Here is a 26,963-nt window from a genome sequence, read left to right on the forward strand (position 1 = left end):
TCAGCACGGTGTAGGAGCTTGTGGCTAAACATGGGTCCAGGTGGTCTTTCCCAAACAGTACAGCTTCACTAGGAGAAAGGTGTCCTGTCCTCCAAATGCTGGTACTTGTGGCTCTGTGGGGGGGGGGGGCAATGACAAAAAGGGCAGTTTGTGTAGGTGAGCCTTCCCACTCCTCTTCCGTCCTTTCCCCTCATGACCGAAGTCACTTCCTTGTCCAGTTGCAAAGCTGACTACTTAAGAGGGAATGAAAACAGTTTACCAGATTGTTGTAGATACTGTGCTTTATAGTCTGTATATTAGCATTATTTTAAGGGGACTGTGGGAGGGGATATAACCAGATCAAAGTATTTGCACTCTGGTTGGGAGGAAGGTCCCCGAGGGTGGACTATTTCTGAAGCTGACCCTAGAGGGGCTCCTCAGGTGGGAAGGGGCACATTTGCAATCACAAAATATGGAAGGAGGATTTCTCCCTCATTTTGCGGTACAGCGTTCTTAGCTGAATAGGGGACCAGATGTGGCCTGGCCCAAAGCTATATGTTCCGATTACCAACATTGTTCTAAGGCTTCCACTTTGAAAAGGGCACTCAGAAATTGGACAGGGCATGTGCTGCAAATATTTGAACAAACCAAAAGCCAGTCTATCTCCAGTCCCTCTCCTCATGATACAGTGTGGAATCCTACCCCTTTGTTTCCTTTCGTGTTTTTTTTAAAAAAGGGAACACCTCACGGCCATGTCCATCTCTGCTTAGCCGTCCTGTGCAATTGGCACTCCTAGGAGAGAAGCTCAGATATTTGGTTCATCCTCAGCTGTCAGATTCTAGCTAAAGAATGTTACGGGGGGGGGGGGGTGTTTGGTTTTTTTTTTCATATTTCATGTACCAAACGGGCTTCTCTGTGAAAGGGGAATGCTCTGGAGCTTGTTGGTGGGGAAAACGGGTTATGGTAATTCTTTGTTTAAAAGGAAAAAAAACCCTTACAATAAATGCCAAACTTCCTGGTTATTGCATGTTTTTGTGTCTGTCTGTTGTCTTCTCACTGTTTTCACCACCATCCATTTAGCCACATCTCTGCCATGGAGGGAGAAACTATAAGTGCTTTATTCCCTATGGCTAATAGCTGGGGAGGGGGAGGAACTTAAGTCCAGAAACCCGCAGCAGGAAGGAGTGACCCCAATTCAAATGGGGGGCCCCCCTCTGGCTACTTCATCAAGAAGAATATATCGCAGCAATGTGATAATGTAGCTCATTTAATTCCAGATTCTTAGAGTCATTTGGAAGTGAGTTTCGTCATGTTCAATGGGACTTAACCCCAAGGTAAATGTGCATAGGACTGTTTAATATAACCAGAGCTACATACTGTCAGATAGCCCTTGAGGAAAGATGATGGCTTAGACCAGAGGTTCCCAATCTGGGTGTGGTGGGTCGCAAACTGAATTTTGGTGGGTTGCAAAGCCCCCAAGCTGGAGATGGAAAGATAAGATCAAGTTATCTGGCAGGAGGTCTGGTTATCTTATATCAGTTATCTTACCTTATCTATTAAGTTATGGGCAGGAAGTCTGGTCTAGAGGGTTGAGCCTCCGTTTGCCTGAAGATAACATCCGAAGGTCACCAGTCCGAGGCCACCACCACCGTGAATGGCGAGACCTTGAATGCAGCTGACAAGTCCAGCACAGTTATTCCACCTGCTCTTGGAGAGATGAAGGAGCTGCTTGTCAGCCTGTGTGGGGGGAATCTGGAGGCCAGAAAGTGATAACAGACCATAAAAGATCCATCTGAAATGTTGTGGTTCTTGAAAGATAGAACCTTTCTTCAATTGTAAAAATCCCTACGGGGATTTAGAACAGCCTGCCCATGTAAACCGCCTTGAATTAGTCTGAGGAGAAATCTGACGACCAAGAAAGGCGGTATATAAATGCCATTATTATTATTATTATTAGGCGGTATATAAATGCCATTATTATTATTATTATTATTATTAAGTAACTAATTGCCTCAAGCCCTGAAGCTATTCAAAAACCAGACAGTTGCTAATTGCCCTGCAAGCACCTCAGTTCCTGCAGTTTGTAAGGAACTCAGCACGCTTGCATAAATATAGGGAGCTAAAATGTTTGAGTCTTTTTTCCTCATTATTCTCTTTCTAGATGTTTTTTAAAAGTCTTGTAAAGTGAAGTTTGTCTTGATTTTAAAAAGTGGGTCCTGGTGCTAAAAAGTCTGGGAACTACTGGCTTAGACAGCAACATGTCTAGCTAGGCAAGTGTCTCAGTTGGCCTGCTGCTGAACTGGATGCTTTTTTTGGCCAAGGTCCTTTTGGAAAAAGTGTCAAAGGCTGCACTGGAGCGTTGAAGGCCTGGTGCTGCACTCTCCCCACACTGCTCTACAATGGGAGTTCCAGTCAGTCACTGGGCCCCAGCATAGAGTGGAGCTTCCACCAGTGGCGTAGCTGGAGGGGGGTGGAGCACTTAGCCTGGCAAGGAGGTGGGCGAGCTGCTCCTCCCTTAAGAACATAAGAATAGCCCCATTGGATCAGGCCAAGGGCCCATCTAGTCCAGCTTCCTATATCTCACAGTGGCCCACCAAATACCTGAGGGAGCTCACAAGACAGACACAACCTGTGACCTGGTGCCATCCGCTGCATCTGGCAATCAGAGGCAGCCTGCCTCTAAAACCAGGAGCCTGCACATACCTACTATGACTTGTAACTGGTAATGAACTTCTCCAGAAATTTGTCCAATCCCCTCTTAAAGGCAAGATGCCATCACTACTTCTTGTGGCAAAGAGTTCCACAAACTAATTACATGCTGGGTAAAGAAATATTTCTTCTGTCTGTTCTAACTCTCCCAGCACTTAACACCAAAAGCAGGAAACATCCACAAAAGTTATGTGAGAGGGAAAAGAGCATTTCTCTATCCTCTCTATCCATCTCCTGCATGATTTTGTATGTCTCAATCATGTCCCCCCCCTCAGGTGTCTCTTTTCTAGGCTGAAGAGGCCCAAACGCCGTAGCCTTTAACATAAGAACATAAGAACAGCCCCACTGGATCAGGCCATAGGCCCATCTAGTCCAGCTTCCTGTATCTCACAGCGGCCCACCAAATGCCCCAGGGAGCACACCAGATAATAAGAGACCTCATCCTGGTGCCCTCCCTTGCATCTGGCATTCTGACATAACCCATTTTTAAAATCAGGAGGTTGCGCATACACATCAAGGCTTGTACCCCATAATGGATTTTTCCTCCAGAAACTTGTCCAATCCCCTTTTAAAGGCATCTAGGCTAGATGCCATCACCACATGCTGTGGCAAGGAGTTCCACAGACCGACCACACGCTGAGTAAAGAAATATTTTCTTTTGTCTGTCCTAACCCGCCCAACACTCAATTTTAGTGGATGTCCCCTGGTTCTGGTGTTATGTGAGAGTGTAAAGAGCATCTCCCTATCCACTCTGTCTATCCCTTGCATAATTTTGTATGTATCAATTATTTCCCCCCTCTTTTCTAGGCTAAAGAGGCCCAAATGTCGTAGCCTTTCCTCATAAGGCAGGTGCCCCAGCCCAGTAAGAGAGCCCTTAGTCGCTCTCTTTTGCACCTTTTCCATTTCCACTATGTCTTTTTTGAGATGCGGTGACCAGAACTGGACACAATACACTATGTGCGGCCTTACCATCGATTTGTACATCAGCATTATAATATTAGCCGTTTTGTTCTCAATACCTTTTCTAATGATCCCCAGCATAGAATTGGCCTTCTTCACTGCCGCCACACATTGGGTTGACACTTTCATCGACCTGCCCACCACTACCCCAAGATCTCTCTCCTGATCTGTCACAGACAGCTCAGAACCCATCAGCCTATATGTGAAGTTTTGATTTTTTGCCCCAATGTGCATGACTTTACACTTACTGACATTGAAGCGCATCTGCCATTTTGCTGCTCATTCTGCCAGTCTGGAGAGAACCTTCTGGACCTCCTCACAACCACTTCTGGTCTTCACCACTTGGAAAAGTTTGGTGTCGTCTGCAAACTTAGCCACCTCACTGCTCAACCCTGTCTCCAGGTCATTTATGAAGAGGTTGAAGAGCACCGGTCCCAGGACAGATCCTTGGGGCACACCGCTTTTCACCTCTCTCCATTGTGAAAATTGCCCATTGACACCCACTCTCTGCTTCCTGGCCTCCAACCAGTTCTCAATCCAGGAGAGGACCTGCCCTCTAATTCCCTGACTGTGGAGTTTTTCAGTAGCCTTTGGTGAGGGACCGTGTCAAACGCCTTCTGAAAGTCCAGATATATAATGTCCACGGGTTCTCCCACATCCACATGCCTGTTGACCTTTTCAAAGAATTCTATAAGGTTCATGAGGCAAGACTTGCCCTTACAGAAGCCATGCTGACTCTCCCTCAGCAAGGCCTGTTCGTCTATGTGTTTTGAGATCCTACCTTTGATGAGGCATTCCACCATCTTACCCGGTATGGATGTTAGGCTGACCGGCCTATAGTTTCCCAGGTCCCCCCTCTTTCCCTTTCTAGGGTCAGTGAGGGTTTCAGGGTCTTTAGGCTTTGTCTAGCAACTGTTACCCTGCACGTGCCTGATCTCATCTGATCTTGGAAGCTAAGCAGGGTCAGGCCTGATCAGTACTTGGATGGGAGACTGCCTGGGAATACCTGGTGCTGGAGGCTCGTACCATAGTCTTTCCAGACTGAAGGCTGCCAACCAGGGTTTCTCTGGTGAGGCATCCACCACCTTCCCAGACAGACTGAGGCTGGCCTGCAGGTTCTCTTTCAGAGAGAGATTCCTGGCTGCCCGTCGCTGTCCTGCAGGCGAGCTGCACGCCTTGGTCCAGAGAGCAGCAGCTTCGCTCCTTGGCGACTCGGACTGACCTTCCACCTGCCGCTTGGGCTGCAGCACCGTCTCTCTCCGCCTCTGTCCGACTGCACTCCTGGCGCGGGAGGGCGTGTCGCCCCCGCCTCCCTGCCAGGCTGAGCGCTCCCCCCTGCAGCGACGCCACCGGCTTCCACGCAGGAGGAGCGCATCTCGAGGCACCTGCGGGCGCAGCCACTGGGCAGCGCCCCGGTGCGGAGCTCCGAGAGCCCCAGTCCCGCCCCGTCACACGAAGGGAGGGCGCCCCTGGCGGGGCAGGAGGTCCCCGGGGGAGGCTGCGGCTGCTCCAGGGGAGGGGAGGGGAGGCGGGAGTCACCCCGCCGCACCGGCTCAGCCTCTGCCCCGCCCCGCCCCGCCCCGCCCCAGACCGGCCACGGCTCCCGCGGCAGCCTCGGCGGACCACGCCCCTCGGGCGCCTCTGACGTCACCGGGGGCGGGGCCGCGAGCGCTCGGGCTCCCTTCAGCGGGCCCCGCCACCCGATTGGTCGGAGCGTGGCGGAGGGGCGCTCCGAGTGGCTGCGGCGGCCCCCGCCCCTTCCCCGAAGAGGACCGGACCATTTGTTGCCCTTGGGGGGGAGCGCCGGGGGAGGGTTTCCCAGGCGCCCGCAGGGCACGCGCGCAGAGGCCGGCCCCGCCCTTGGGAAGAGGGGCGCAGAGCCCCCCCCGCCTCGGCGGTGGTTCAGTCCAGGCCGAGGCAGGCGCGCTCCGTCCCACTCGCCAGCCGGAGACGGTGACCATGCTGCTGCCGGCGCTGCGCAGAGCGCTGCCCAGGGCGGGGTGAGTGTGGCCCGGCTGGGGGCGCAGAGCCACCCCACCAGAGTCCTCCGAAAGCACGGGGACAGGCGGGGCGGGGGAGGCAGTGCCTCCCCGCTGGAGCCCTGTGAAGAGCGTCGCGGAGCGCGTGGGTTGCGGGCGCCTCGGGACTCCAGCGGGGAGGCACTGCCTCCCCCGCCTCCCCACCCGTCGCATGTCCCTGCTGGAGAGTGGGGAGAGTGCTCCAGCTGGGACCCCCCGGGGCATGCAGGGATTGAGCCCCCCAGCGCTTGTTCTCTAGAGGGGGAGGGGGTGGCTTCCCCCCACCCGTGAGGATTCTCTGAGTCAGGGCTTTCCCTTGCAGGCTGCGGGCATCTTGGGAAGGGGCTCCTCCTGGCCACAAGCCCCTCATGCTGGGGCACGTGTGCCTGAAGTAGTGCCCCTCCCCCGGAATGTACCGCGGAAGTCCTTTCCCCTCAATCCCCCTCCCCAGTGATATCCCATCACAGCACACAGGTAACTTCTGCAGGGTCAGGCACGTTTCTGATTATGCGGGGCTGTGCCCCACTCCGGTTGCTTGTCTGTGCTTGGAGCCCTCCTCAGGCCAGCCCTTGCTGGGAGGGGGATTCATTCTCCTTCTCTTGTGCTGTCGCAAGGAGTTGTATTTGTCAGCTGCACCCAGGCACACCAGTCAGCAGAAAGTGGGTGCTGGTGGGAGGTTTTTAAAACAGTTGCAGTGGGTAGCTTGGAAAAACTGTCCAGGTCCCATCTTGACCTCTGGCAGCCCTTTGGGTTTGAGGTTTTAGCCCAAAGCTGGAAAAACGCAGTTTCCCCCAAGCACAGATACTTTGAGCTTGGAAAAAAACAGTGCTGTCTGTCTTTGCACACTTCCTTCCCTCCTGGAGCAGGCAGGCAAGGTGTCAGCCAGTATTTTGCAAGGTGCCTGGGGCGGGGGAGAGTTTTGGGAGAGGCAGCCTCGCCTTCTGATGAACTTTTGTGGCCTCTCCCAGCCAGTGGAAACTTTCTTTCCTTTTTTCCCTTTCCCACAAACACATGAATTGGCAGGTTAAACAAGGCCCTGCTCTCAAACATACCAGTGGGATTTAATTTTTGTTGTTCTTGTTAGACTTATTCTTTGTGAATTTTGTTTCAAATGTTTCGGTTCAGTCGCAACAGGCCTTGAAAGTGCCTTACAAGCCTCACTGTTACCCTGCACATGCCTGATCTTGTCTGATCTCGGAAGCTAAGCAGGGTCAGGCCTGGTTAGTACTTGGATGGGAGACCGCCTGGGAATACTGGGGGCTGTAGGCTTATACCATAGTCTTTCGAGACTGAAGGTTGCCAACCAGCCTCACTGTTATTCATTATTGGTATTGTTTATATAGTGCAGGGTTCTCCAAACTTTTTGGCCAGAGGGCCACATGAAATATCTGGCAAATTGCTAAGGTCTGGAAAAAAATTTAAATAAATAAATTAGAGATGGAACTTAGATGAATGAATAAATGAATGAGTGGGCTCATTCACTCAGCCTCTCCGGCCCTCAGAACACCCTCCAGATGCAATCAGAGCACAGCTCTGGTCATATTCAGTTGAGTGGGCCAGAGGCTTTCAGGGGACCAGAGGCTGGCTGCGGGCCGGATAGAGGCTCCCTGTAGGCCGCATCTGGCCCCCGGGCCGGGGTTTGGAGACCCCTGATATAGTGCATGGTGGTTTCCAACAGAAGAATAGACACAAGAGCTTACAATCTATCGTCTCAATGAGCTCCGCCCCGAAGAGCTTACAATCTATAATGACACAAGGGAATTGACAGAAAAAAGGAGAGGCAGAAGTAAACAAGGGAAGTCCATAGGATATTTCATGTACTTAAACTTAGCAGCAGCAGAGCAAGAGGACAAGGGAATAAACACCAAAGACTTCCTGGGAAAGGTGGGCATGGAGGAGGGATGAGAGGGAAGCAAGGAGGGGCACCCCACGGGGATCTGGGAAGATGTTTCAGGCACGAGGGGCAGCAAAAGGAGAAGGGACAGAGTGGAGCCACTTTTCAGCAAAAAAGTTAACCAAGTGTGTTTAGAGAGCAAAATAAATCAATATTAGGAGCAGGTCTAAGAGAAGCCTGACTAGCCAGGCTTCAAGGCAGTGGGTCTAAATTTGGAAAAAAATAAGTAACTGTCTCTGTTAATTGCTTTAAATAACAGCAACCTGCTGGCATGACAACCGGAATGCTAATCATCCTGCATAACCACATTAATTTTTATGGGGTTTGTTCTGGAGATCAGCCACAGTGTGTGTACGGCCGGGGGGGGCCCAGCGGCAAGGAGAAGGTGCTGCGAAGTAACACCACCCCCTCCATGTCTTTGGTGCTGTCTCCTAAGGATGGAATTATCTCTGCTGTTAACTCACTTTCCTTGCCAGTCCATAATTGCAACAGGTCCCTCCGGCCTGTGCTCTGTTATCTGTCCCACACCTTTCCTTCTAGTTATCGGAAGTAATGAGGGCTTGGACTTATCAGCATTGCTGAAGATAGGAGATAGGCAGCTCTGTGCAATAAGCAAAGCCGCCACCCCAAGAGAGCAAACACACACAGCTGGTCTTTTCCACCCAGCTGCCCTTCTGAATCTTTCCCCCGAACATGCCAGAAGTCTTCAAATTTGCACCGCACATCAGGTGATGACCGAGTGGCACCAGAATGTGCTGCTGGACAGAGAAACTGCAGACTTTGTACCCAAACGCAGGGGTCTAGCAACTTGGTGAAGCATGCAGTTTGCTGACCAAACTTGTATTCTTTGAACTTAAAGCAGGAGTTTGGCAGGCTGCAAAGGGGTTTGATTGTTCATTGAAAAGGCTCTTGTGAGCGAGACCCTCATCTTGCTAATGCTGCTGTTACTCTGTCATGCGTTCTCATGTGCCCTGGCCTACTTTGGCCTGGCTGTGTACACACAGTTGCAATAAAGTCTTCAGTACTTGATAAGAGGGTTGCATAAATGAGGCCGTTTCTACTGGTCTTCCAAGATCTTATACACGCTTAGCTGAGAGTAAGCCTCACTGAACATAGAGGGACTTGCTTTGGAGTAAACATGTGTGGATTATGTTGTAAAGTGGAGGTGCCAGAGCTCCATGGGTAGGGCCTCTGACTTGCATCTGCACGGGCTGGAAAAGCCCCTGAAAAACTTCTGCAGCTCACGGTGTACGTTACAACACTCGGCTAGGCAGACTAATGGGCCAGCTCAGTGCAAATCAACAGGAGTGTTGGATGAGATCCAGGTGCAAATTCTGACTCGGCCCTAAAGGACATTTTTAAATCTACCAATAGTCTTCAAATTGATTTGTCAATTAATTGTTTTCAGTAATTGTTGTAACCGAGTTCCTGAAGTAAGAGCACTTCCAGTTTGAATTGCGTTGATTTAACAACATTGCAGTAAAGATTTTTTTTTTTTGCATCTTTGTTCGGTACAGCCCTCTTCTGGGGGGCAGCAGCACTGCATCTTTGACCTGCTGGCAGGACACAGAATTTTGTGTGATCAGCTGAAACTAGTCTGTGGAAGTAGCAAATATTAAGAGTATTTATATACCACTTCCCATAAAAAAAGTTCACAAAGCGGTTTACAGACAAAATTAAATAACTACGGTAAGCAGGTGGGTCCAAATGAGATACTCATGTTAATCCAGCTAATGCCTAGCGCTCTCTCTCTCTCTCTCTCTCTCTGCCCCCTCCAGGCTGCGATGGCAGCACCGGGCACCTGTTGAGGTGGTCAATGAGCCTGTTTTGCAGTTCATGGCTGGCAGCCCCGAGCGAGCTGCTCTCCAGAAGGTACCAGGCTGCTGGGGAGGGGTCTTTGTTTTCTCCTGCTCCCTGAACTGGGCCTTTCATATCCATGCCAAGTCTGAAGAGGAGGCAGAGGCAGGTGTGGGCTCAGAGATACTCCTCTGGCTTGAACCTCTCAAAGGAGGCCTGGGCGTCTTCTCTTAAGGACACTTGACTCTATGAGGATTTAATGTGGGCAAATGTTAGTTGGATCAGAATAAGTGTGAGACGAGTATCAGGTCTGGCTTAGCAGACTGTGAGGGACAATGGGGAGTGTCCAGACATGAGGCGCAGCAAGGGGGCAAGGCTAGGGTCATTTAAAGGAGCAGGAGACCTGGGGCGCCTGGAGGAGTGAAGGGCACAGGCAGAGGAAGGTGAAGATGCAAGCAAACATGCAGTTTCCACAGGATATGGAAGGGGATTAGAAGTCAGTGAAGGGATTTGAGGGAGTTTGTCATGTGGCCTGTATGATGACCATGTAAATGCTGTTATTTTTCCTGTTTCGTTATTTAGGCACTCAGTGACCTGAAAGGCAAGACTGAAGCAATCCCATGCATCGTAGGGGGCAAGGAGGTGTGGACAGCTGATGTGAGGTATCAAGTGTCGGTGAGTTCCGCTGGCAGGTGCTTATTCTTTTACATCGCTTGTTAATGTTACGGCGTAGAATGAATGAAGTTTCACCCAATTAAAACCAAAAAGTTGGCAGACTGTCAATATATGTGTTTGTCCTTTGGCTCTTGCAGTGAAGTCTGGTTTCCTTTTATCTTTTCCAGCCTTATAACCACTCGCACAGAGTGGCCAAATACTGCTATGCAGATAAGGTGAGTTGTTCTCTCTCCCCTCCTCCCCCCAAGAAAACCTGCGTGACCAGGCTGTTTTGTAATGTTTTAACTCTCAGACTCTATGCTGGGGGTGAGAGCCCTCTCACACCTGGAGAATTAAGTAAAACAATTAGGAGTATTGGGGAGCCAAAAGGACCTGCCTGCTAGGGAGGACAATTGATGCCTCTCCACATGATTTTATGGCTCTGTCTGGGCCACCTTCCCATCAGTCTCTCTTGTGGGTGAATAACTGCTGCGTCTGTGGTTCGGTGCTTTTGGATCGTTCACCCTCTCCCAAGCAGAATATTCCCGTCTTCTGACAAGGCTGCAGTGTCTCTGCTGTGGCCGTAGTGGGTCAGCCTGGTGCTTCCAGGGAACGTACAAACAGGGCATGTTGCCCCCAGTAACTGCTGTTGTGAGGCATACACAGAGGCTCCCCAGAGCCATTCATAGCCCTGGTCTGCTCCTCCATGACATTGCCTGAAATTTCTTTTAAAATGCTCTGTGCTAGTGCCTGGTGCTGCATCTTATGGCAGACAGTTCCACAGATTAGCAGTGCATTGTGGGAAGAACCTTCTTTACTCTTCCCTGACTCTTCTGCAGATCAGTGTCATCCCTCGCTCCTGGTCTCTGTCTTCTTTCTCTGCACCAGCATTCAGTCAGGGTCCCTGTTGCAACGTAGCTCATGGGCAAAGCGAGGATGGGAGGGTCAGGAATTGATGGCTGGGGGGAGGGGCTAGGAGGACACCCACATGGCTGGAGTGGTAATTTGTTTCCACTCACCCAGGCACTACTGAACAACGCCATCGAGGCTGCCTTGGCTGCTCGGAGGGAGTGGGACCTCCGGCCCGTCCAGGACCGTGCTGAGATCTTTTTCAAGGCAGCTGACATGTTGAGTGGGCCCAGGAGAGCAGAAGTCTTGGCCAAAACCATGATTGGACAGGTATGTTTTTTTGTGGGCCGAAGCCAAGGTGATTTGTGCAACGTCTGGTATTGCAATCCTACCGCTTCATGTCATCTTTATGACCCTTCATGGTAGCAGGCTCGGACCTGCCCTGCCCCCCAGTGGATTTGACCCACATTGTTGGGGAAGATTAAAGCTCTCCTATATCTCTGCAATTCTGATCCACAGGGAGCCCAGATCTACTGCTATTTACTAAAGCAAAACAGGCAGATGGATCTAAAAAAAACTGCTTAAGCATCCTGTGTGGTGTGCCCCAAGTCTCCCTATAAAGCACTGTCATTGGTGTGTAAGGACTCACATGCACAAGGAGCCCATGGGCTCACCTGAGTTAAGGGCCCAGAATTCCAGGGCAGAAGGTTGTCCAAGGATCACTGGTTGCTGACCTTGCAGGCAGAAAAGTTCTTCCTCTCTCTAACAGTGTTGTGATCCTTCCTTGCTTCCCTCTTGTGTAGGCAAAAACAGTCATCCAGGCAGAGATTGATGCAGCCGCGGAGCTGATCGACTTCTTCCGATTCAATGCCAAATACGCCGTGGAATTGGAGGGCCAGCAACCCCTTAGTGTTCCCCCCAGCACCAACAGCATGGTCTATCGGGGGCTAGAGGTACATCAAGGAGCAAGCCCAAGATGGGGTTCTCTCTTTGAATTGGTCAGAGAGCCTGTTTTGACTCTTTCCCCATGCAGCCCCAAAGCACAGACAGGAAAGTTGCTGGACTTTGGTAGATAAGGGGTGCTCACTTGCTGACTGAAGGTATTAGAAATGCACCCTAAGTAAATGGAGCCAAATACTTGCACAGTCGAGCTCTTTGGTCTGGAGCTGTGCTAGAATCTTGGACATTTTCCCCACACTGGAATTTGGCTCAAGAGACAATGAAACGTTGCTGTCTACTACTTTTCTCCAGATTCTATTCCCTTACAGCCCCCCCTCCACCCCATTGCCAGGCTCAGTTTCACAAAACTGGGAGTTGTGTCTAGGTTGGGAACTGTCTCTGTGACATTTGCTACTCTAAGTTCACCATTTAAAACATCCAGGGGTCCACCGCTAATTTAACCGTCTTCCTCCCCTAGAGCTCCTTTTGCCAGGAGCACCCTCCTCAAGCCCTGTAGATTTCCTTAAATGATTCCTGTTAGGGACTGGGGATATCCCCCCTGTTTTGAAATACAAAAGCTGCCCAAACAGCTGCCAGCTTGGCCGCGTCATTCCCTGAGAAGTGTTCTGTGGCTGCCAATCGCACGCTGTAATTCATCCTTTTCTCCCCACTCCTGCAGGGTTTTGTGGCTGCTGTCTCTCCCTTCAACTTCACCGCCATCGGGGGCAACCTGGCGGGGGCTCCAGCTTTGATGGTGAGCATCCGTGCCTGGGACAGAGCCTCGCGCCTCCAAGTGGTGTGTTACGGAGAACAGCTCCTGCCTGTTGTCACAGCCAGTTTTTGAGCACTAGGGGGTCTGTCCTGCTGAGAGCACCGCTTGGAATCTAAAAAGCAGATTCCAGTTCTGAAACTTTCCTGAACGTCAAGGACATTTAAGTGGTAATTAGAAAGTTTCATAAAGGTCAGAACCCGCTACGCCCTGCTAGGAAATCTGAGATGATAGGAATTGAGAAGAAAATGGGAAAGATTTGGAACTCTGTTCCTAACCCCCTCCCATATCACAGGCCTTTAGCCATGGAGTAGTCGCATTTGTTAGCATTAGCGGTCAAATGTTCAGAAATTCCTCTCCAATTCTGAGGACTAGAACTTTGTTGTGTGGTTTTCACCGGAATCTAATGAGAGAGCTAGTAGAAAAGACCTGTGTCTTTCTTTTCTTTTTCTTGACCCGCCTTGTCCTGGACTGTGTTCTGCCCCTTCCAGGGGAATGTTGTTCTCTGGAAACCCAGCGACACAGCCTTGCTGTCTAGCTATGCCGTTTACAAGATCCTCTTGGAAGCAGGGCTCCCTCCCAACATCATCCAGTTTGTTCCAGCTGATGGCCCCATTTTTGGCGACACGGTTACTGCCTCGGAGTACTTCTGTGGACTGAATTTCACCGGCAGTGTGCCGTGAGTAGGGGCGACTGGAAGCCAGCTGAGGGAGTGGTTCCTACCAACTGATGCCGGGGGGGCGGGCGCCTCTTTAGAGGAAGGGTGGATTTAGTCAGGTGAGGAAGACTGAGGAGTTGCAAAGAGATCATACTGGATATTTTCCTCAAACCCTCCTGATCTGAACTTTGCAAACTGTAGCGGAACAGAAGTGGGTGGAGGTCAGAATGGAGAAATTCCTCGCTGAATGTTTTTCTAAACTCCAGCCTTAGAAACCACCACGGCACAAACAGTAACTGATGACTTTGAGAGATTGCATATTCTGACCATGGCTCCCAGTTACAGTTTTCCAGTAGTAATTTGCGTTCTCATATGTCACTGGAAACCACAATGTTGGAACCTGCTGAAAATGCGACCCACCTGCCCTTCTTTGTGAAGTAGGTGGGATCCAAGTTCCAGCCTTGCTGAGCAACCTGTCCTCATTCATTTACTTGAATGGTGGGGGGTGGGATCAGATTCTGTCATTGAAACTGTACAGAGTGCTGAATCTGTGATGCAGACTTTATGGTCTGTCTTCACTGTGACCTGTTCCTCAAAAATCTCAGCCTGAAGGCCAAGACCCTTTACCTGGCCTTAGTTCCTGTGATAGCACCCTGTCCTAAGTGGAGATACTGGTGGTCGCATCTGGGGCCAGGTGCTCTCAAAATACATGACCCTCTCTTTAGAAAACCAAGGATGAGATTCTACAAGTTATGAAAGATTCTGTGTTGGAAGCCACATTTTGAGACATGTAGGCTGCTTGGCTTCCTGTCTGGAGATTGCCGCTTCCTGTAAGCTGCCTTTACAGTCTCATGGGTTGGTCAGCTTCCTGGTCCACAGCAAACAAGCTCATGGATTGCCTGACTTCCAGTTTATTTGCTCCTCTTTCTCAGAGGCCATATTTAAAAGCTTGCAAGTTGCTTGACTTCCTGTCATGGGGTTGCTGCTTCCTGCCCGTAGCAATGCAGGAGAATCTAGGAGAGAAGTGCCTCAGTTTGTTTTTATTCCCCCTTCTCCTGAGCCTCTTCTTTTTGATTTCAAGTGTGACCAAACTCTTGCTTTCCAAAACAATAAAAATGCTAATCGCCTCTCACCAGGAGTCCCACTCGCTGACGCTAATTTATGAGCTCACCACCTTTAAGGAGCAGGGCGCATCTGACCGTGGCGTTTGGAGGTTTAGCAGAGCCCACAGTGGTTTTAATAGTCTTTGGGAATCAGAGAGAGCGAGACAGGCGGGATCTTGTGGGTGGAAATGGTCCCCCCCCAAATAGAGATGTATCAAAAGAGAGGAAGACCTGCTAAGAGAATAGGAGATTTGCTGCTGGATGAGGCCAAAGACTGTCCCTCCAGTGGCCCACCGGTTGCCTCTGGGAAGCCCACAAGCAGGTCAGAAAGGCTCACCCCTCTCCCTCCATTGCTCTCCTGCAACTGGGAGTCAGAGATAGGCTGCCTCTGAATCTGGAGGTTGTGCATAGCTATTCTGGCCAGTGGCCGGTGGTAGACCTTTGGCCTTCCACCAGTGTATTCAGCCTCCTTTTAAAGCCACCCAAGCTTTGAAATCCACGGACTGTGTGGGTCCTCCTTCTCTTTGTATTAACCTCCCGCCATTAGTTTGATTCGCAGAACCCTGTTCTAATGTGGCATGAGGGAGAGGGCAAAGAATTTTGAAAGTTTCAGACTGAACTTTTTTTTTTAAAAAACCTAATAATAATAAAATAATAAAACTTTATTTTTATCCCGCCCTTCTCCCAAAAAGGGACCCAGGGCGGCTAACAACATATAAAACAGTTTAAAACATAATTTCACAAACAGATAAAAACATATTAAAAAACACATTAGCAGAACCCATAAAAACAGTAGTCAGAAGAGTCAGAATAAAAGAGCATAAAACAGCAGTTCTTAGAGGAATCGGGCCTGTAAAAAAGCAACTAAAAGATATATAAAAGATGTTAAAAAGGCCATAACGTCAGAAGGCTTGGTTGAACAACAAGGTCTTCAGGCCTCGCTGAAAGGTCTCAAGAGAGGGAGCCATTCTCAAGTCAAGGGGAAGGGAGTTCCACAACGTTGGTGCCACTACTGAGAAGGCCCTATTTCTTGCCGCTGCCCCACGTACCTCCTTAGGCGGCGACACTTGTAAAAAGGCCTTCTCTGATGACCTGAGAGGACGAGCCGGATTGTATGGGAATAGGCGATCTCTAAGATAACCTGGCCCAGAGCAGTATAGGGCTTTAAAGGTCAAAACCAGCACCTTGAATTGGGCCCGGAAACGAATGGGCAGCCAATGTAGCCCCCGGAGAAGCGGGCTGACAGAGTCAAACCGCCTAGTTCCAGTGACCACACGGGCCGCCGCATTCTGCACTAATTGCAGTTTCCGAGCCGTCTTCAGGGGCAGACCCACATAAAGCGCGTTACAATAATCTAACCTCGATGTCACTGTAGCATGGATCACCGTGGCCAGGTCTGCACGATCCAAGTACAGCCGCAGCTGGCGCACCAGCCGAAGCTGAGCAAAGGCCCCCCTAGCCACAGCCGCCACCTGGGAATCCAGGAGCAGCTGCGAGTCCAGGTGGACCCCCAAGCTGCGGACCTGCTCCTTCAGAGGGAGTGCAACCCCATTCAGAGCAAGCTGATAATCCAGCACCTGCATCGAGGATTTCCGGACCAGGAGAGCCTCTGTCTTATCCGGATTTAATTTCAGCTTATTAGCCCCCATCCAGATCCTCACTGCTTCCTACCAAAAACCTTCCAAAAACCTACCTCTGCTGTGATCCCTTGTGCAGTGAAGGGGTAGGTGGGAGCACTGCAAGGGGGGGGGGGAGTTTAAATCTGAAATGGGTTGCTGCCCCAAGGAGCTTACAATTGTTTGACTATAGGTGGAGAGCAAGGGAAGAGAGATGAGATATGAGCGTGAACAGATGTACTTACAGGTTCGCGTGGGCTTCGGCTGAAGTGAAGGTTAAAGGGTCAAGCCAGAGTTGAATGGAGAGGAAGCTTTGGAGGAAGGTGGTGGGGGGAAGTTGCATCGCATTACGGAGGGAGATTCCCATCTAACCAGGAGTATTTGACAGATGAAAACCCTATTCTTGTAGCAGGGACTGCTGCCTGTCCCCCCTCCCTCCCCAGCTTCTCTTCCTAGTGCTGTACATAAATATAAGCTAAGCCCGTTGCCTCTGCAGTCTCCTGTCCCATGTTAATCCAGGTGGCTTTCTTGGGATGAGAGGTTGTTTTTTAAATAAGCTGCTCTCCTGCATCTGATTGATGGCCTCCAACAGACCTCAGTGGCCGCAGTCTGCACTGTGGCAGGCTGAGTACTGCAAGGCACGTAAGTGCAAGGCACATAAGCAAGGCATTGAGAGGGACGCACAACATAGATGAAATGTGCCCTGAGGTTTAACTCCTAGACACTCTGAGCAGGAAGCAGACCACTTTTTGCTTCGTAGGTTCACACGCTTGTAACAAGGCATCCCTCCCAAAGGCCAAAAAGAAGGTGAGCTTAAGAGGCAGCATGCAGACTGTGATCAACAAGGGCAGTGGTTCCAGAATGCGGGGCAGGCGGCAGTAAGGGACAGTTGCCAGTTTAGAGATCTGGAGATATTTGAGCCGGTCCAGTTGTGGCCCCCTCTGGCTGTCCTGATGTAGATGTTTCTTGGAGGGGTATTTCACCGCTTCCTCTTCCCTCTTCCCCCTTTGCTAGAACCTTCAAACGCCTCTGGAAACAGGTCTCTGAGAACCTGGATCGGTACCACACCTTCCCACGACTGGCTGGAGGTAAAGTCTGAGTTTTTTTCCTTTCTCTGTGGGGGTTGGAAAGGAACAAGAGTTCATTGCATCCCTGAGATGTCTCCACCCGATAAAAGCTGTTTCAAACTGATCTATGGCAGTGTTTCTCAAACTGTGGTCAGGACCCACTAGGTGGGTCATAAGCCAAGTTCAGGCTCCATTCATTTCAATATTTTATTTTTGATATATTAGACTTGATGGTCATGGTCATGGTATGTGACTGCATTTGGGGAAATGTTGCAGACCTGAACTTTTAACAAGCTACTGTGTATAATCTTTTAACAATGATAGTAAGTGGGACTCCTGGGTAACTGTGGGTAAAATTGCAGCCTAGGATTGTTAAACATTTTCCTGCTTGATGATGTCACTTCTGGTCATGACATCACTTCTGGTGGGTCCTGACAGATTCTCATTCTAAAAACTGAGTCCTGGTGCTAAAATATGTGAGAACCACTGATCTGTGGAATAGCACGTAGTTGGCAGTGCGTCCATCCATCTGTCCTGAGCAAAATGCACAACCCTTTACAAAGTGTCATTAGATCCCTGCCCCACAAAGCTTGCAGTCTAGATTTCCCTGGCACACCCTGGAGAAGAGGGAGCAGCGATTCCAACGGCTAAAAGGGTTGTGGAAGAGAGTATTGCCGTAGAATATGAACACTGGAAGGAGCTCATCTTGCACACGCAGGCACCCAGGCAGCTTCCCTTCCACGTGCCTTTGCTTTGTCCCCAGAGTGTGGTGGGAAGAACTTCCACTTTGTCCACTCCTCGGCCGACGTGCCCAGCGTGGTGAACGGGACGCTGCGCTCGGCCTTCGAGTACGGAGGGCAGAAGTGCTCGGCCTGCTCCCGCCTCTATGCCCCCGACGTGCTGTGGCCCCGCATCAAAGGCGAGCTCCTGGAGCAGCACCAGAAGATCAAAGTGGGCGATGTGAGTGGAACCGGCTCGCCTGCTGAAGGAGCTTTGCGGCTCAGCGGGTGGCTGATGGGATTAGGAGCTGCGCTGGCTGGCTGCTAATGCCTGTCGAAGGCCCCTCTCCACCCAGTTGCTGTGCCTCCCCGTGAGCGCCCCCCCAGCCACCATTCCTCTCTCGCGTTCTTGTACTGCTTTGCTTCTCATCTGGTGGAGTCTAAATTAACTTGTAGCTGGTGCAGCTCCGGAAACAGTGGCGTCAAAGGGCTGTGGTGGAGGACTGACTGAAAACTGCCTTCCGCTCCTTGTGCTCTTCCACCTGTTGCACGTGACCAAAGTGGCCAGGAAACAGCTCCCTGAGAGTTAAAATGCTGCCCTTTTTCTCTTGGTCTCCCTGGCCCACTACTCTGTGAACGCCGGGGGGGGGGGGATCTCCAGCCTCTTAGGCAGGGGGATCTTTCCAGCCCTGCAGCCCAAGGTCCTCTTACTGCTGGCCATTGAACTGGCCTTGTCCTGCAATGTGAAACAGCTGCTGTTCCTACTGATTGGTGGGGATCGGCCCACCCATGAGGCCAACTGAGGTGATTGCCTCAGGCGGAAGATGGGAAAAGGACAAGGAGGATGGAGGAGAAAAGAGGAGGCTGGTGGGACCCTCCAGATCAGAGACCCTTGATCCCACCCCTCTCCTCCACACTTCTAACCGTCCCCCTCTTCCTTGCAGGCAGTGGAAGGAGCAGAGGCTGGCACATTGCCAGATAAGGGGGCAGAATTTGGCATCCCTCCTCCAAGAAACTTTGATCCAGCCCTATCCGTGGCCCCAAAAGGGAAGTCTGTTGATCCAATTCTGGCAGCAGCCCTCTAAGTTCTTTCCCAGTCCTGGAAAGATGGGAAACTGGAGGTGCCAGGGATGGAGCCCTGGACTATCTGTGTGCAGAGCAGGTGCTCTAACCACTAGGCTCTTGTCTCTGCTCGTTTCTAATGTGTTCTGCTTCTGAGTGTCCCATCCAGAGACCAAGGAGGTGTCCTCCGGGTATCTGTAGCAGCTCTCCAGGGGGCAGAGGCAGCAACGGGTCTTTTCCATTGCCTGAGATTCTGCACCTGGAGACGCTGCCGGTGTTTGACCCCCTGCATGCGCAGCTGGGCTCATCAGTTGCGTCTTTGTTATGTGGGGGGAGCTGGGGGCCTGTGCAATGCCACTGCTTTCATATTTCCTCCCCTGCTTCTCTCTCCAGCCTGCCGAAGATTTTGGGACATTCTTTTCTGCTGTGATCGACGACAAGGTACAGCCCTCACTCTCTCTGCCCTTCATGCCCCCTGCACCCCACTGCTGACCGCTTGGCTGCTGACCCCAAGAGAGTCCTGCCCTCTCTTCCTCAGGCTTCCTCAAGATACTTGTCCGCAGGGCCATTCCTGAGTGCCCACGCGCAATAACAGTGTGCAATAACTTGTGTAGCATTTTCTTTGTGTGCCACAATGCGCTGTCTGGATGCCTGTGAGGCCAGCATGCTACTGTCCTCATGCCACAGCTGGTGAAGACTGAGGCTGCGGGAGAGTGGCTTGCCTCAGGCAGGGCTCTGCATCCTTGGGGCAGCCCCTTTGCAGACCCATCTGCCTCCAGGGAGCTCTGCTGTGTGCAGGAGCTGGGTGACTTCCAGGTAGTTGTTCTGGTCACAAGAGAACGGCTTCTTCAGTGGTTGCCGGTGAGCTCCACCTTGCGCCCTCCTCTTCTCCTGGCCTCTTCTGAAGGGTCAGGCCTGCCCCATCACACCTACCCACAGATGCATCGACACACTAGTCCTCTCTGCTTCGGGGGTATGTGTGTAAACATACGCACATACCTGCTTGGAACAGAAATTGGAAGGCGGTGGCAATGCAGAGATGTGCTATCCGGTTGGCATCCCATTAGTCACACGAGCTTGGACAAAAATGTCCCGTGAGAAGGACTGGCTCTGGCCTGAGTTCTTGTTCCAGACAAGTGGACCTGATCTCAGTGATCTGCTCCTATGTTGAGGAACACTTTGCATGTTGCCATCTCTTTTGTTAAGATTTTGTTAAGATAAGTTGGCACAACTGCATGGCACACCCCATGCAGCTGTGCCAATGGGGTGTGTGCTGCATCTTGCCATGGAGGAGCAGTCATGGAGGCCTCCTCAAGGTAAGGGAACGTTTGTTCCCTTACCTTGTGGCTGCATCAGTGCTGGAAAGTTGGCTAGGATTGGGCCCTTGGTCTGCTGCTGAGCTGCAGGGAATATACTGAACGGTTTCATGCCCAGGTTTCATGCCCATCTCTAGTTCAGCCTTTCTGTCATTAAAGTAAAACTGAAATGAATATCAATTCCATATAACTTTGAATGAAAATTCAATAATTTGCTTTGCAGAAGCTGGTGTCAGTTTGAAGGGGGATTCCAGGATTTCATTCTTGAGTGAGAAGTTGAGGGCAGGCAGTCCTGGTGGTTCTGCTTTTGGAAAACGCGCAGGTGTTGAGGCTTCCCGTTGCTGAAGAATTTCAGCCCAGAACATGGGACTGATTTTTCTAACACTGAACTGTCACACAGGTAGAGGGGCCCTCTGGCCCAAAATGCAGCTCCTGCGAGCGCCCCCACACCTTGTGCCGTTCCACCTGGTTCCTGCCTTTCTGTTCCATATTACCGGCTCTTCCTCTCCCATCGCTTGCTATCTCCACCTCCCAGGAGCTCGGCTTCCGCTGCTTCCCAGTGCGGAGAGAAACCCTGCTGAGATTACAGCTGAGCCTCCAAATGCTTTCTTTAAGAACGCATTTTCACAGCTTAAGAGCAGGCATCTGTCAATAATGATAACCCCTCTGCTACCACCTCCGTCTCTCCTCCTCTCTCCCCCCCCCCAAGTCCCCTCTATACACTTCCTGACCAGAACTGGGACTTCTTTGAAGTCTTTCTCTCTGCTTCTCCTGTTGAATTGAGCTGCTGTCTTGCCGTCACGCCCAGTGGGTTTGGGGACCAAGCACTGGCCATCTTTCAGCTCCCAGCATCCATTGCTCTCTATGCACATAATGGGGCTCCCAGCCCAGTATAGCAAAATGCAGTGAAGGCGAGGAGGTGCGCTTGGCCTTGCTGCCCTGAGAAATTTCTTGTGACATGGTGAGGTCCCTTTGGAGAGTCCTTTCTCTGGCCTCCCCATGAGGCAGGCCAAACTATATAGGTGTCCAATTCTTCCAGCTTTCCCACTTAGACCAAACTCACCCTCATATACCCAGTGACTTGTTAGCTGCTACTGCAGTGATGGCAAACGTATAACATGCATGTCAAGATGACACACCATGATGTTTTGGGCAATACACTGGCATTCACCAACAACCACCAAGTTTGTTCTGCCTGTATTTCATTCTTGTAATAATTTGATGTTTCTTTATAAAATACATAGCACTGCACAGGATTGGACTGCATTTTTTTTTAAATTAATGAATATGTAAAGAATTTTCTCTTTTGTTTGGGGTGTGTGTGACATGCCAGCAGAGTCAAGTTGGGCATTTTCTGAATTTTTGACACACCAAGCCAAGAAACTTCACCATCATTGTGCTACAATTTCTTAACCTCCTACATTACCAGCATCACAGTATGGTGGCTGCAGTGGAAGAAAAAATCCACAGTCCAAAGTCAGCTAAAACAGTCATTAGGACCAACAAGAAGAAAGGAGGGGTAAAAATTGAATGAATAAATAGAAAAAGGACCAAACATCAACTAGCAGGCTTCGGAGTTATACAGAACCCTTCATCAGGCAGATGTGAAAGACTGGAGGGGAGTGGAAGAGGGGTGTGTTGTAGCAGGTCTAGCATCCTGCAGCTGAAGCAGGAGGGTTCAGATCTTATAGGCTTGAATCAGCCTTTTTGAAAGAACGAAAAAGTGGGGCAGTTTCAGTAGACACACAAGGCTCTTAAGATGGTTTGGCTAAGGTGCAAAAGAGGAAAGGTGCTGGGTCTTCCAATTCCCCGTGCCTTGTTGACATTGGGCTTGGATGACTGGACATGCCGTGAATGAGGCTGCTTTTGGAGAGTATCTGGACAGTGTGGCTAGGCTCCTAGGACTGAATCTACTCTTCTGTTGAGTTGACATTGGTGTGCATAGGAGCCAGATTTTCAGGTGTGAGGCATCCTGGTCTGGCATTAACAGGAACACTGCTTTCTTTGCCTCCTCCAGGCTTTTGGGCGCATCAAGAAGTGGATCAAACATGCTGAGACGTCGCCCATCCTCAGCATCCTTGCCGGGGGCAGATGCGAGGATAAAGTCGGGTACTTTGTCGAGCCGTGCATCATTGAGACCAAAGACCCCAAAGATCCCATCATGCAAGAGGTGAGTCTTGGAACATAGCTTGTTGGCTCAAGGCAGTAATTATGTCGGGCTAGAAAAGTCCCTCTTGGCTGCTCAGGTCTCCTGGTCTGACAAGTTGCAGGACCCTTTCCAGCCAATGTCAGGGAGGCGCTGTTGAATTTTGAACTGTTCAAACTTCATCGCTGCTCTTCCCCTGCAATGCACAATGGGATGTTGGGTACCTTCTGGGACTTGTGCTGGGGTCCTCGGGAGGTTAAGAGCTGCGCTGCAGATGTGTGCAATCCTGAAAAGGTGCAAAAGCAAACTTGACACATGTCACATGATTTGTTTGTGACTGATATTCTGGTGTTTACATAGTAGGCTTATAGATGGGCCCTTCTAGGAAGTGAGAAGCAAGCTGGGCACAGACATGTAGAAGCTGGTAACTGTGCTGTTAAGTCTGGATAGACAATACAAATAGACAGGCTGTAACTGGGTGATAGATCGCATTCTTTGCATGTTGAAGACCGTGGGTTGAAACTTTAATATCACCAGGTAAGGCTGGGGAAGAGTGACCCCACCCCCCTATAAAAAAAGCCCTGGAGAGCTGCTGCTAGTCAGTGTTGACAATGCAGTTAGAGTTCTGCCTTACAGAGTCAGACTCTGCAAGGCAGCAACATCATGTATTTATTAGGATTTTTATTTAACCCCTAGAGGGGCCCCCAAGTTGGTTCACAAACAACAATGTAAGACAATTTTTATATCTCAGTAAATTTAAAAAAACAGTTACCAAGTATTGCAAAATCTTAATGATGCTTAAAGGAGGACCAAAAGCAGCAGGGAAGCACAAGTCAGCTCACTGCAACGAGAAGATCTTTTCCAGGCACCAAAATGCCAACAGTGAAGGAGCTGAATGGGCCTCTGAGTCCAGGGAGTTCTGCTGCCTGGCTCTTGCCTTCGGAAAGGCCCTATCCACATCACCCACCTGCCAGTCGGAATGTTTGTATGTCTTCAGGCTGGGAGTGTAGCTCAGCGTTCCTTTGCATGTGGAAAACCCTATATTCAGGCCCTGGCAGCTTCTTCATCCAGGCCTGGGAAAGACTGCAGTAGGAAGCCTGGAGTCTGCTGCCAACCAGTGCTTGACTCCAGAGGGGCTCCACTAGTGTGAAAGGTAGAGTCTTTTCCCCCCATCCCTTCGCATCTCTGACAAGCATCTCCCCAGGCTCTGCAGCACCTTAGACAGCCCTTGAGTGTTCCCAGATCAACTTCCTAACCCTCCTTCCTGTTGCTGGTTCATTTTTCCCCTCATGCAGGAAATTTTTGGCCCCGTCCTCACAGTGTACGTCTACCCTGAGAAGCAGTACAAAGATGTCCTCCAGCTGATCGACAGCACTTCTCTGTATGGCCTCACGGGGGCAGTGTTTGCCCAGGATAAGTACGCCCTGGCCTCTTTGCTCCCTGGTCTCTCCCCAGCTGTGGGGCTGGGTACATGTGGGGTGCATGTGTGAATGATTGTTCGCAAAGATCTGGAATTTGTGTGCATGTTTCTGAGGGAGTTTGTGTGTTGGGCCTCTCACCTCTTCCAGACTCAGAATCTGCATTTAATCCCATCCCCGGCTTTAAATTGCTTAATTTTTTGCCTCTGCCTCTCTCTCGTAGGTCTGTCATTGCCGAAGCGACAAAACTCCTAAGGAACGCAGCAGGCAATTTCTACATCAACGACAAATCGACCGGCTCTGTCGTGGCACAGCAGCCGTTTGGTGGTGCCCGTATCTCAGGTGTGTGGAAGCAGATCCTACCAGAACGTTGTGCTGGGAGCCAGGGAAGTTAATTTCTGCAAGATTATTATTTTTATGATGTGCAAGAATGAAAGGCCAGATCGCTGCCCTGAGAAACTTGCATTTGAGATGTTAACACAAGGGAAGACCACAGAGGGAGGGAAGTGGGGGAGAACAGTTTTCTCCTTCACTCGTAATGCCAGGTTCTCCTCTCTGTATGCCAAATGCAGGGAACAAAGACAGGAGAGGCTGTTATTCCTGTGCAGATGCCAGGATATAACTCAGTGAAGGTGATTTGGGAAGATTCAGGAGTGGCAAAATGCCTCCTCAGTGGAATTTGCCGCCCCACTTCTTTGTTATGTGGTCACTTTCTTGAAGGAAAGGGAAGTAGTTTCACAGACATGCAGGGCAGTAGCCTTTGAGGGCAGAAACTAAGCCCCATTTTTCAATCTCCACCATTTCTGCTCTTGCTAGGTTGAGTTAGTGACTTCCATTTAACACCAGGTTTCCACAGTGTTCTCCTTCAGCAGTGAGGTCTGGGACTTGTCTGGTGCATGTTCTTTTTTTCGAAAGGAGACTCATTCTCAGACTGCCCTGAGCTTTTCCTTCCCTTTGAAACAGGCACAAACGACAAGCCCGGAAGCCCACAGTACCTCCTGCGCTGGACGTCCCCCCAGGCCATCAAAGAAACCCACACACCCCTGGGGGACTGGAGGTACCCGTACATGCAGTGACAAGATGCGGAGGTGCCTTTGAACTCGGAGCCGCCACTGAGTCACCGATGCACAAAGCTGGGGATCACTGAACTGCCGTCTCTCGCAGTGCTCAAACATGTCTAGGAGTTGGCTTTGCCAACAGGATCTCTTGGGTGGGGAACTGACTCCAAACTAATTGTTTTGCCTAAAATAAATATCCTAATTTTTTAAAACCCCTCAAACTATCTCTTTTTCCCTCCTCCCCAAATCTTAACACGTCAAGGAAACTAGTGAGCTTTCAAATAAGGCTGGACTAAAGACTTTTAATGCAGATTTAAGTTCATAAGATACAGTGTACCCTTTTTTTATCCTAAATTGTGCCCCTTTAGGAGTGGGGAGCAAGGAACAATTTTTTTTTTCCCTGGCACTTACACTTAGGAAATTTAGGTTTGTGGAGAGGCACTTCTTGGGGTTTGCTGTGAGTTTTGCGCTGAGTGAGTGTTCGCTCTGCAGCCATTGAAAATGCCCCAAGTAGAACAAAGAATGGCAAAGAGTCTGCAAATTCAGAAATAATTTCAGACATCATCAGATCAGCACTTGGCAACACCACCCCCCACAACAACCTTCTTCTCCTTTTCCAAGTCCTGTGGAATTCTGGGTACTAGCATTTCCCATACTCAGTTCTTTTGACCAGATGTGGCATTCGCTGTTCTAGCTCTGGACAATGATGTCTTGCTTTTTAACCCGGATCTGTTGTAGATTTCAACATTCAAGTGTGGGCAGGTCAAGTGTCAGAGAATTTGTCTTGGTAGGACGGAAATGAGACATCAACCTGTGTTGGCGTAGAAAACTAAAACTACAGTAAGGAAGAATTTACTTGAACATGTAAAAGCGGAGCCGGGGCTGGCTTTAGGCCAATTTGGTCAAAGGGGGTCCTGCACTGCACCACACGGTGGGCTGCCACAACTGCAGCTGCCACTCTATGTGGAGGGAAGCCAATGCAGTGGGTGGAGTTCTCATTGGGCACAGCCACCTGCCCCTGAAATCAGGCCACTCCAGAAGCAGTTGGTGGTGATGCGATGGTGTTAGTGTGTCATTACCTATCTACTTCCAGTTGCTATACTGGCACCTTGTGGCTCAGACTGCCACCACTTGACTCGTGGTAAGTCGGAGGCCTTGCAGCAGAGCCCCCCCACAAAACAAATGGGGGGGCTGCAAGGGCCATCCGGAATTTGGCCCCACACTTCCTAAGACCAGCCCTGAGTGGAGCAATAGTACAAGATCTGGGGTTGTTTGGTACAAGGCGTAAAGATACAGTAGGATATCTGAGTGCCTTGGGAACCAAGGGGGCTTGGGATTGCTGCCCAGTCACCCTGATCCATTTTAGTGCTTAGTGCACTGGTTTCCGAAGTGTGGGCTTGTAACCCTCTGTCTGGACATTACTGTTTCAGACTACAAGTCGGGGCTCATTTGTTTGATTGAAACTCTCCACCCATTGAAAGCTAGGATGTCAGGGGGAAAAGCTGTTCCCTGACACTCAGTGTTTTTAGACACTTGGAATACTTTAATTGCACAGAACAGCTGAGAAACGGTGGCCTGCCTTCTGCCCTTTGGATGCTGCTGCCTCTGCACAATGTGTCCCTTTATGCTGCTGGTCTGTGGACATATCCTTGTAATGCGAAGGGGTTTTGAATGGGTGACTCTTGACAGTCCCACTGGGAGAATGTGGAGTGAGTGGATGGAGGAAGGATGTTGTCGCTGGTTGGAGAAGTTACAGTTCATGAGTTACTTATTGCTAATAAAAGATTCTAAAAAAACCGGCTGTCTCCTGTGGTCTGTCCTTTTGGAGCTGGTTCTTGGAGTGTGAGGTGGGTAATTTTTACCTCCTCCACATTTTCTACTGAGTCATGGGGCTTGGGAGGGGAATTAAGATCTTAACTGGCATGCAGGCTCTCTTTCCGAAATCTCCGAGGGGGCTAGGAAGCTGCTTGGGGGAGATGTCTAGCCCTTGGCCACTGGTCCATCCAGCCCAGTGTTGTGGTCCAGTGTGTGGCCTCCTGGTGTGTGGTACCCCAGAGACGTGGGCTCACTGGAGCTGGCCGTGTGGTAGGGTTCCTTCTGCCCATCCCTGTCTCCCATGGAAGGACTCCAAGGTGAGCCACCTGCTGCCTCTCTCTTTCCAAATTCTCAATTCCACGTGAAGGTTGGATGCTGATGAGGAGGGAAAATACATGCAAATGGGCCAGATTCCTG

General features: G+C 50.4%; 1 protein-coding gene and 1 pseudogene across 1 annotated transcript; both read left to right on the forward strand.

Moving 5' to 3' along the window:
* Positions 1-4,549: 4,549 nt before the first annotated feature.
* Positions 4,550-4,669, forward strand: LOC136660924 (5S ribosomal RNA; annotated as a pseudogene).
* An 824-nt stretch (positions 4,670-5,493) lies between these two features.
* ALDH4A1 (aldehyde dehydrogenase 4 family member A1) lies at positions 5,494-26,521 on the forward strand. The gene is made up of 15 exons (XM_066637241.1): positions 5,494-5,648; positions 9,339-9,432; positions 9,940-10,032; positions 10,200-10,247; positions 11,035-11,190; positions 11,664-11,813; positions 12,479-12,553; positions 13,060-13,247; positions 16,960-17,033; positions 17,776-17,972; positions 19,187-19,234; positions 22,127-22,279; positions 23,551-23,672; positions 23,897-24,015; positions 24,637-26,521. Exons 1-15 carry the CDS (start codon positions 5,608-5,610, stop codon positions 24,747-24,749), a joined length of 1,671 nt encoding a protein of 556 aa, XP_066493338.1. The 5' UTR covers positions 5,494-5,607; the 3' UTR covers positions 24,750-26,521.
* The last annotated feature ends 442 nt before the right edge of the window (positions 26,522-26,963 follow it).

This window comes from Tiliqua scincoides, chromosome 9 (genome assembly GCF_035046505.1).
Source record: "Tiliqua scincoides isolate rTilSci1 chromosome 9, rTilSci1.hap2, whole genome shotgun sequence".
NCBI classification, from domain to species: Eukaryota; Metazoa; Chordata; class Lepidosauria; order Squamata; family Scincidae; genus Tiliqua; species Tiliqua scincoides.

Bases quoted from the DNA above. Each gene is read 5' to 3' on its own strand.
- ALDH4A1 (XM_066637241.1), top strand. From the start codon at position 5,608: ATGCTGCTGCCGGCGCTGCGCAGAGCGCTGCCCAGGGCGGG. The intron at 12,554-13,059 runs GTGAGCATCCGT...TGCCCCTTCCAG, and splicing joins CGGGGGCTCCAGCTTTGATG to GGGAATGTTGTTCTCTGGAA. The intron at 17,034-17,775 runs GTAAAGTCTGAG...CTTTGTCCCCAG, and splicing joins CTTCCCACGACTGGCTGGAG to AGTGTGGTGGGAAGAACTTC.